The sequence below is a fragment of the Chiloscyllium plagiosum genome, unplaced genomic scaffold (genome assembly GCF_037043375.1).
Source record: "Chiloscyllium plagiosum isolate Xiang-an unplaced genomic scaffold, Cpla_swu_hap1 HiC_scaffold_13, whole genome shotgun sequence".
NCBI classification, from domain to species: Eukaryota; Metazoa; Chordata; class Chondrichthyes; order Orectolobiformes; family Hemiscylliidae; genus Chiloscyllium; species Chiloscyllium plagiosum.
The window spans coordinates 27142124-27153229 of NW_028270151.1; the positions used below are offsets into that span (position 1 = coordinate 27142124).

Here is an 11106-nt window from a genome sequence, read left to right on the forward strand (position 1 = left end):
TTTAGTCTCCTTGAGCCAAGGAACAGCTTTTAGAAAAACAGGGACTAGCTTTAACCTCTGGAATGACAGGCCAGTAGATACTTGGGAACACCACAAACTACAAGCTCCCTTCCAAACCATTCATCATCTTGACTTGGATATATCCAGGGAAACACTGGCGAAATGGCAATGTCAGTCATCCAGAAACCCAGAATAATATTCTAGGGGAAAGAAACCCAATAAACTGTAGATGCTGGAAATCACAAAAATAAACAGAAATTGCTGGAAAGCTCAGTAATTCTGAATAGCGGAAGCAGAATTAATGTTTCAGGTCCAGTGACTCTTCTTCAGAATGCTGAAATGATAACTGCTTTCTCTTCACAGAATTACTGAGCTTTTCTGGCAAGCTTGCCAGAGTTCCTTCCCTAAAGGAAATTAGTGATCCAGATGTGTTTTAGTAACAACTGAGTTCAGATACATGGTTATCATTTGACTAGCATATTATTTCAGATCTCATTGAATTCATATTTCAACACATGTCAGGGTAGGATTCAAATCCTATGTCCCCAGAATATTAGGAAAAGAAATCCAAACATTTCTGGAAAAACTCAGCAGGTCTGGTAGCATTTCTTGGGAGAAAGCAGAGTTAATGTTTCAGGTCCAGTAATTCTTACTCAGAATGCTGGAAAGATAATTAAAATGCTAGTCAAATGATAACCATTTATCTAAGCTCAATTGTTATTAAAACACATCTAATTCATTAATGTCCTTTAGGGAAGGAATTCTGCCAATCTTGCCTGGTATGGATTCCATTTCCATTGGTTCCTACAGATAATATTCCTTCGAATTACCTTTTATGCTGCAAAGACCTTTGAAGTCCATAAATGGCAGTGGCTTTAGACAGCTTGTTGAAGTGTCGGCACGCCAATCAACATGTGCAAAACCTTCCAATGATGGCACAGTTGCACAGCTTGAGGGAACATTGCCCACACAGCAATTAGGTTTGGGCAACAAACGCTAGACTCATACCATGAATGAATTAAAAAATGTTTCCAAACAATAAACTTAACGAAGGCTGAAGGTATCAAAATAGAAAGCCACATGTATAAGCTTGCAGATTGCACAAAGTTTGAAGTCATATTGTCTAGTACTGGTGGGAGGAAAGAATTACAGAGAGATTAATATATGGAAAGTGAGTGGGCAAACTTTTGTCAGATATATTTCCTGTCGGTTATGAGGTAATCAATTTTGTACCAAAATAGAATAGATCAGAGTCCCATTAAAAAGTACAAAACTGTAAAGAGCTGGTCTATAACGTAGTCTATCAATTTTTGGACACAACTCACTAAAATGTGGAGTCAGGTACTAAATAAAACAAAAAAGTAACTAATGGAATATTAACTCATACCAATAGCAGGCTCAAAATGAAGAGGAATTTTGCAGCTATCCAAATGCCTACTTAGTGCACATTGATGTACTTCATTCTGTTCCGAAATCTGCACCTTAGAAAGGTGCACTTGGCTTTTGAACGCAACGTAGATTCATCCGAATGTTGCCAAGGTCCCAAGGATCATATTGATCCCACAAGATTGAGGTTGAGGGATTTTTCTTGGAAAGGGTATCGACGGGTATGAAGAAATTGTGAGTCAAGAGAGTTGAGATCCAAATTAACATAATCTGACTGAAAAGCAGAACAGATTCAAGAGGCTAAATAGCCTTTTTACTATTTATGTAACCCGCTGCTGACTGTTCAACTCTACCAATACTTTCTGGTCTATATTTCAGACATGCTGTCTAATTGTTGAATGTGACCGTATTGGTCATTCACCACACCAAGGGGCGAGCTGCCAGATAGGGTCCATATCACATTTTGTATTGCCCTTTTAAATCCTGCAGAATGGCTTCAAACGTCAAGTATTTGCATCAGGCGTTAGGTGGAGCCTGTGTCCCTGGGGTGGGAGGTTAATGTGTCAGAAACTGCCAGAGCGGAGTGACCGCCGGGAAGGGAGCAGTTCGATTGTAAATGAGCAGTGAATTTCGAGACCCCAGGTAAGGAGCCAATTCCCGTGGTAGGGAAAGATCAGAGTTACGGAATCCAAAAGTTTCAGTGAGATGTGCATTGCTTTCAGTTTCACCCACTGCAATATTTTCAGTGCACAATTCAGAGCGGGTTCTCATATCTACAGGAATGAGAGCTTAGCCTCCAATTGCCAGCTCCTGGTTTGCCATCATCTCAACTTCTGAGACCTTCAACTCAGCGACTAAGCTCCCAGTCCCCAGATCCGAGCGCATGTTATCAGCACCGTTCACCCAGTCCCATTTCTGGGGGTGGAGAGGGGAGTGTCAGGGATTTGAATGTGGGAGTTTTGGCTTTGGAGGGAAAGCTCTTGGTTGGGGGAGAGGTGGTAATTGCCCTGTTACGCAGTGCAATTTCGGAGCTGCAGTAACTTTGATAACATTCCCCCAAAGTTTACAACCCATAATTTGAAATGTAGTTGATTGGATCTTACAGTTTCATCTAGTCTTGGCCTGTGTCTCGTCTCAGATCGGGGTCTTAAAGTATCAAATCACAGCGCGAACAAGTCAGAAAACGTCAGATTAACAGATGTACAGCAGCAGCAAATATTATATCTCTCCGTCAGAAAAATCCCATGAATCAATGTTTAAAAGTGCTTGTTTTTGTTTGTCCTCACTAATCACTGGGATTTGCTTGTCTCGTTTCTCTGCTTTTTTACTAAGAGTTTGACAGCCCAGTTGCACAGAGAACCACAGAATAATACAAAGAATCCGCCATCCAGTTTGTGTCAGCTCTTTGTAAGAGCATTACAGTTTATTGCCGAATAAATGTTGTTGCTTGGGATCTCCATTAGGCCCACTTCTCGCAAATTTTTTTGTTGGGTCTTTACTGGAATGGCGCGTGATCTCCTGGCTATTGCATACTTCCGATATGTAAATGATACATTTGCTATATTTGAATCAGCAATTGCATGCAAGAATTTTTTTCCGTCTTAATATACTTCCACGCTGTTCAAATTCAATTTTGAAATGTAACAACAGATGAGCTCCCTTTCTTCATGGTAGGCATTTTTTTCTTAGAATATTCCCTGGAGGCTTCCTGCTTCTACTCCTGATGAAGGGCTTTTACCTGAAACGTCGATTTTCCTGCTCCTCGGATGCTGCCTGACCTGCTGTGCTTTTCCAACACCACTCTGATCTAAACTCCCTTTCTTCATGTCCTAGTTGAGATATTACTGTCCACTGCAATTCTACTCTTCACTGGTCATTGCATATACTGGGGTTCCTACAATTCCATACGTTGTAAGATTGGCCTCATTTGTTCCATGTGCAAACTTGATGCTAAAATGATATGCATCAAAGCCACGCTGTGAGGTAATAGGTTCCCTGATCATATCGAAATAGAATCTTTATGTGTCACCTGGAAGTGGATATATAGCATATAATTCCAATATTTATTGATCGCCCAAAACTCATAAATACAACAACCTGCATAAAATAAAGCAAATAACTGCTAATGCTGGACGTCTGAAACAAAAATAGAAATCAGCAGGTTCTGACAGCATCTACGGGAGGAAAGCAGAGTTAACGTTTCCAATCCGGTGACTCTTCGTCAGATGATCAGGGAACAGTTGTCCAGCAATTTCTGGGTTTTTTTCTGTAATAGCGTGCACAATCAGCCAGTGTTCGTAGGTGTCAGTAAATACTGCCGCATGCGGTGAGAGGGAGAGAGAGATCAGGGATGCGGAGGGAAGAGTGCGGCAGACAGCTGGGGCGGAATGGAACTGGGGGACGGAATGGCCTGCGCTCCCGCCAAAGCTGACATTCCCGCACGCTCGTTTGCGCTTGCGCAGCACCGTTTGTGTTGTTTATGACGTCACACTGAAAGAGCACGTGCCGACGTCAGGGCTGGGTCCAGCACATTGATCCCTCTTATTGTCCACTGGTCCACAGACTGCCAACCTGAAAAGGATACCTTTAACCCAACTCTCTTCTTGCTCACTAATCAAGTTTTAATTATGGGATTCAAGGGAATCTTTTTTCTTCGTTCACGGCATGTGGGCTTTTTTGGCTGGGCCAGGATTTACTGCTCATCCCTAGTTGCCTTGGAAGAGGTGTCAATGAACCACTTATTCGAACACCTGCAATCACGTGCTGCAGGTAGCCCTACAGTGCCATTACGGAGGGAGGTTCCAGGATTTTAACCCAGCGAAACTGAAGGAATGGCGATACATTTCCAAGTCAGGAGTTGGAGTGGTGTGGAGAGAAGCAACTAGGTGGTGAGGTTTCCATGCATCTGCTGCCTTTGTCCTTCTAGGTGCTGGTGGTTGTGTGCTGTCTAAGGAGCTTAAGTGAACATCTGCAGTTCGTCTTGTATACTTTGCATCACTAGTGGAAAGAGTGAATATTGGTGGATGTGGTGTCCTGGATGGCTTCAAGTGTTCTTGGAACTGCAAACATCCAGGCAAGTGGAGAGTATTCCATCACGTTCCTGACTTTTGCCTTTTGGATAGCAGGCAGGCATTGCAGAGACAGAGGAGAGTTATTTGCTGCAGTATTCATAGCACTGGGCCTGCTGTTATAGTCACTGTATTTATATGGCTCGTCCAGTGCAGTTTTTCATGAATGGTAAACCCGAAGACGTAAATAATGGAGGATTCAATGATGGTAGTATCATTGAATATCAAGGTTTTGGGGTTAGATTTTGTCTTATTAGAGATGATGATTGTCTGATGCTTGAGTGGCGCAATGATTACTTGCCACTTATCAGCCCAACCTGGACATTGTTCAGGTCCTGCTGCATTTGGACATGGACTGATTCAGTACCGGAGGAGTTGAAAATGGTGCCAAGATTGTGCAATCATCAGTGAACATCCCACCTCTGTCCTTACAAAAGATGTGTTTGATGAAGCATCGGAAGATGGTTGTGCCAAGGGCATTGCACCTAGGAACTATTGCAGTGATACTCCTACATAGATGTCCTCGAGCTGAGATGATTAGCCTCCAACAATTCCACCCATCTTCCTTTGTACCAGCTACAACTTCATCTGGCAGATAGTTTCTCCCACCTGATTTCATTTTTAGCCGTTTTTCAAGGGCTCCTTGATGTGAAGGGCAGTCACTTTGAACGTTTGAATTTAAGCAGCAATGAGGTCAACAGCTGGATAACCCAGGCAAAACCCACACTGAGCATCTGTGAGCAAGTTATTGCTATGCCAGTGCTGTTTGATAATACTATTGATCTCATGTAGCCTTTACATTATCTTGTGTCTGCAGCTGTTTCTTGATGTCATGCAGAATGAATTGAATTAGCTGGAGACTGGCATCTATACTGAGGGCAACCTCTGGAGGATATTGAGATGCATCATCCACTTGATACTTCTGGTGAAGATAGTTTCTAATACTTCAGTTTTAACTTTTCCACTGCTTTGCTGGGATCCTCCATTATCGAGGATGTAGAGTCTGCCTAGTGACATCAATGTTTGAACTGTATGTTCCTGTATGAGCATGCATATGTAGTTGCCTAACAGTTATTGGTGTTAGCAAACACTGATTATAAAAGAGTACAGGAATAAGCAAATAGGAAACTGGAGTTAAGGGCAAATCAGATCACCCATGGGGTTTTGAAAACATTTTTGGACAAGTAATCTAGAACCCCAGACTAATGTGGCAGATAGTGAAATTTTAATTCATTAAAACTTTTTTAATTTTGGAATTAAAAGATTAAAAACGATCATATAACGACTGTAGATTGTTGTAAAGGTCAGTTTGGTTCATTAATGTCATTACCTGGTCAGGCCTACATGTGACGCCAGCCTACAGCAATGTGGTTTCATTTTGACTACCCTCTGAAGTGGCCTAGAAAGCCATTGAGTTGTATCAAACCACAACAAAGCCGAAAGAAAGGAATGAAAACCTATTGCATCAATCTAGGCATCAGAAATTATAGCAGCATACTCAGCCCTATTGACCCTGGAAATTTCTCTTTAGTTAATTGGGTCTTAGATTAATTTAGTGATAATTTATTTTTTAAAAAGCTAGGTTTCCAAATAAGTTAAGGTGAGTCTTGAAAAACAAAACAGAGAACTGTGTTTTTCCCTTGTTTCTTCCTTTTCATTTTTGCGATTTTATTGTGATGGGTAGTATTTGTTATTTGATAATTAGTTATTTGGATGATTTGGTGATGGGCTGTTTTCTTTGGTTCATTAACATCCTTCAAGTAAAGAAATCTGCCATCTGAATGCATATGACTCCAGGCACAAGGCCAAGTGGTTGACTCTTAACTACCCTGTGGGCAGTTCTTGGAGAAGGAGCACATGGCTTTCAGAGAGAGATGTACCAAAATGAAAATAAAAATAAAAAGCTGAGTTCCTGTGGAGGACACTAAGCAGGAGTCTTGTGGCTTTCCACTGGGGACCTAGGGTAGCAGGATGTTGCACATAGCCATCTGTTCAACGGTAGATCAAGGTGGTTCCCTAACTTCTGGCCCAAATTGTTGATTCTGGTGTTTATCAGTTGTGGGAGATTCCACCACTTGTGTCGGTGTTTTTAAAAAAAGCTGTGTGTTCTTTTGGCTGCACCGGCCCCATGCTCCTGATCTTTGGATGCCTGGTATGGGGGTGTAGGGAGTTTGGGTTACGATGATGGTGACAGGCAGGTCAAAAGACCTCCTCATGGGCAACATTGCATGCACAGATACCTCACGGTTCCACAGACAGCAATCAGCCCACACTGCAGGGCAGAGAGAAAATACTGAGAGCCTGGTGAGAGAGTAGCTAACAATAGGTCCAGGTAGTGGACCATAAAACTGATTTGTTATCCAAGTGCTTGCCCGTCTTTTACAGGTAGTCATGCCTGGGTGCCCTTGGGGCGTAAGTATATGGTGTCCATCAACACCCTTGAGACATTGAGAGAGAGAGAGAGAGAGAGAGAGAGAGAGATGGGCACAACAGGAATACATTTCCTCTTCCAATAGTACTTTGATTTAGTTCCTGCCATTAAAATGTTTCAACAATTGGGCAGGAGAATGTTGTACATAATTTGGAGGAGGACTGTAATAAATTACTGGAAAACAAACTTACAGACAGTGTGATATTGGCAAATGAGCATCAATGTGGCTTAACTGAGAAGATGAATTTTTTGAGGAAATTGTATGAAGCTGTTTGGAAATTCAGTGTTTCAATGTGATAGGGGAACAAAGATCTGGGGGCCACAGACACACACAAATTAAATAGCATTGTCATTTTTGATAAGGCAATTAGAATACCGGAGTTCATTTCTTGAGAACTAGATTTAAAAAACAGAAGCAATGTGAACTTTGGTTAGATAACATGTGCAGTACTGTCTGTAGTTCTGGGCTTCACAACAAAATAAAGTACCCAAAGCAATGGGGAAGACATAGGTTTCAATAATTAGAAGGCATAGGTTTAAGGTGATTGGTTGAAAGACTGGAGGGGACATGAGAAAAAGTGTTTTCACCAGTGATGGTTAGAATCTTGAACTCTGCCTCAAAGAGCCATAGAGGCAGAAACTCCAAGATGTCTGAATATGTACTCCAAATACCATAACCTCTTCAGGTACAAACCAATTGCTAGAAAACAAAATTGAGCTGGATGTCTTCATATTTGTTTGGCACAGGGAGCTAAGTGTTCTCTTTTCTGTATTTTAATGCACAAAAGGATTTACAAGGACAATATCCAAATTAAGATGTTCCAACTATCATGGACAATTGGATGGGTTAAGCCTTTTTTCTCTTGTACTGAGGTTTGCTCCTTATAGAAGGCTTCACACACATGAAAGGACAACAAAGAAAAGTTGCAGGTAACTAGAGGGCATATTAGGAAAGGAATTAATAATCCAATCTAGAGTTCAGGAGAAACTTCATTTGTCGCAAATGTGGAACTGAGGCCTGGTAAGGCAAATATTATAGATTAATTTATAGGGAATCTAGATAAACACAAAATGGGGAGAAGAGCCCAAAAATAAACTGTTGTTGTAGAGCCATAGGAGATGATTCATGCAATACATAATTGGATAATGGCCAGTTTCTGTGTTGTGGATACTCAGCATTGTGTTTTTGACCATGTTTATTTAAATCAACCTTCTTAATTGTCTCTTTTGTCTCAGTATCCATTTTGTGCCCAGATAGGTGATTTTTTAAAAACTTTATTTGTCCTATATATTTTTCTTCCTATGCTCCAATGGTGTAGGCTCTCTAGTGTCCACTACTTCAATATCTCTTACTGAACTTTCTTAGTAAATCTTCTCATTTTTATGTCTATCGAGCAGCTGTCACCGCTACTGCAGCAGCCTGGGGCCTGCTCCAAAAGAGAAGAAAAAAAAAATATTCTCTACACATGGACTTTACTGGCACATGACACAAAAATAGGTGGAAAGGCAGGTTGTGAGAGGGATACAATGAGTTTAGAGAGATATTGATTGGGAAGGTGGGGAAAATATTGGTAAATGGAGCAGATGTGGGAAAATGTCAAGTTATTCATTTTAGAAGGGACAAAGGACCAGTATTCTTCAAATGAAGAAAAGCTGCACATAAAGAGCCTTGGGATACTTGTGCGTAAAAACACAAAACTAGCACACCGGTGCAGCAGGTCATCAGGAAGGCTAATGGAATGTTGGCCCTTAGTTCAAGGCAGTTGGAGTATAAGAGGGAAGTCTTATTGCAACTGTATTTGGTGCTGGTGAGAGCTCATCTGGATTACTGTGTGGGGTTTGGTCCTCTTATTTAAAGAGAATATATCCATTCAGTGGAGGTAATTCAGTGTATTTTCACCGGGCTGATGGCTGATGTGGAAGGATTATCTTACAAGCAAAGGTTAAACAGCTTGGGCTCAACTCATTGGACTTGGTAGGGTAAATGCTGAGAAGATATTTCTCCTCATGGGAGAGCCGAAGACCAGCGAACATATTTTAAATTAAGGGGCAGTAATTCAAGACTGAAATGAGAAGGAATTTCTTCTGAGCGTTTAGTTTCCCTTGCCACAGGAAACTGTAGGGCAGATTCCTTATGTATATTTAAGGCTAAGTTTGATTCTTGATCATTAGGACAATCAAAGATTATAGAGAAAGGGCAGGAAAGTTGATGTGAGGAACATCAGGCCAACTATGACACTACTGGATATTCCTATTTCTTATGAACTAAGGCCAGAATTTAATGCCCACTCCAGCTGTCCCAAGGTAGTGATGATGAGCAGAATTCTTGAACCATTGAGAACACTGTGGTAGCAACCTTTCAGAACAACACTGGTGTATATAGGCCCAGAATGTGCAGGTGATCTCCTTCTGTAAGGACATTAATGACCAGTTTAATTTTTAAGACTCCAATAACTTGATGGTCACATTAGATTTGAAGTTAGACTTTCAGAATTAATAGACCAGAAATGTAAAACCACAACTAACAACTTGCATTATAACTAGTCTCCTTAATGTGTGATTTAGTGAAAACCAGGCTCTCTCAAACTCTATGCCACGTCACTGTCATCTCTGGTCTTCCCACCCTATATCATGTCAGTGAATCATTGGTCTGTACTCCTTCCTCTTGTACCATTATATTAATCAAAAGAAGCATGTGCAAAGTTCATTTAATTTTAAAAGTTTTCTTTTTTGTTGGTGTTTTTATTAGCAGAAACTTTAACTGTTCACCAAATGGCAGGAAGACCACCTAGTCATCGGAAAAAGCAGGGGGCTGATGCAAAACCACTAATGCCTCAAGAGGGAGCTGTGCTTCCACCTACTAAAGCAGCCAGTCCAAGCAGTTCAGGATCTAGAAGCCAAGGAGGTAGAGCAAAGGGTGGGAGCCCCAGCTCAGCCAAGCCCTCAAACACTGGAAGATCTCCAAACTCAACTGCTAACACCAGAAACATTGAAACACAGAGATCCACCAAGTCAGCTACCAGAGGAGCAGAAAGCAGTGGAAATGGTGCCTCACGAAGCACATTGGTTATTGGTAAAGCCAACTCTGGATCCCAGACATTGGGAAAAGAGAGACCATCTAAAAATCAGGTTGACCAAAAAGGTCAAGGCAGCATTTCTGCACACCCAGAGATGATCAGTAAGCAGAGAGTAGAAGAGATTGAGAAAGCCACACGGGGTCAAAGGGAAAACCCAGCCTGGTTCGAGCAGCGCAGAAACCGAATCACTGCCTCAGTAGCGCATAAGATTTCCCACAGCAAGTTTGCAAATGGTAAAAGTACAGAGGTCCCTCAGTCCTATGTGAAGTCCATTGTGGGCCAGGGCTCAACTGTTATGACTCCTGCAATGAAATGGGGTATCCAGAATGAGCCTGCTGCCATAAAAAAATATGAGAAGCTGAAGTCTGAGGACATTGGGCGCCAAGTAACTGTCAAGTCATGTGGGCTGTTCGTTGACCCAGGGAAGAACTGGTTGGCAGCAAGTCCTGATGGAGTCGTGGTTGACAAGGCAACAGGGGATACCATTGGACTGGTGGAAGTCAAATGCCCCTACAAACACAAGAATCACACCATCAACAAAGCTTGTGAAGACAAAACATTCTGCTTGGAACAGAACAAAGGTGAACTTCAACTGAAAAAGAATCATCCCTATTATACCCAGATTCAGTGCCAGTTGGCAGTTGCAGGCGTTGACAAGGCTGACCTTGCAATCTACACTGACCGCGATGTTGCCATTGTACCAGTGAAATCTGATAAACAGTTCTGGAAAAATACTGAAAATAAACTGGAAGATTTCTACACCAGAGCAGTCTTACCAGAATTACACAAAAATAATGCGGTGTTGGCGAATGAAGAGTAGCCAAGTGAAAGATTCAGGGTGTTTCCCCAAATAAACCAATACTTAAAGCATTGCAGCTTTTCCCTTCAAGAAAATGTCTGGAGTCAAAAGTGTAAATGAAAATTCATGTCAACCTTTAAGAAATTGAGAGATTATAAAACTGACTTTCTCAGCTTTATAGCAGCAAGTAGTTACAAAGCTTCTGTGATGGAAAATGTGATTCCACAATTCACTCAATATTGCATCCAGAAACTAATAAAGTAGTTGTTTCACTATTCCACTGTTTGCGAGACTTTGCTATTAAAAAAAATACATGCAATGTTTCATTTCATTTCATTTCAACAT

The 11106-nt window shown here is 41.4% G+C and overlaps 1 protein-coding gene across 3 annotated transcripts; it reads left to right on the forward strand.

The window, feature by feature from the left end:
- Positions 1–1929: 1929 nt before the first annotated feature.
- Positions 1930–11038, forward strand: LOC122556106 (uncharacterized). 3 transcript variants are annotated; one of them, XM_087993387.1, is made up of 2 exons: positions 1930–2028; positions 9635–11038. In XM_087993387.1, the coding sequence occupies exon 2, from the start codon at positions 9658–9660 to the stop codon at positions 10780–10782; it is 1125 nt and encodes a 374-aa protein (XP_087849513.1). In that variant the 5' UTR covers positions 1930–2028; positions 9635–9657; the 3' UTR covers positions 10783–11038. The 3 variants fall into 3 exon arrangements, with proteins under 3 accessions (XP_087849513.1, XP_087849514.1, XP_087849515.1); XM_087993388.1 differs by having other exon boundaries at positions 1934–2028; positions 9638–11038; XM_087993389.1 differs by lacking the exon at positions 1930–2028 and adding an exon at positions 4441–4459.
- The last annotated feature ends 68 nt before the right edge of the window (positions 11039–11106 follow it).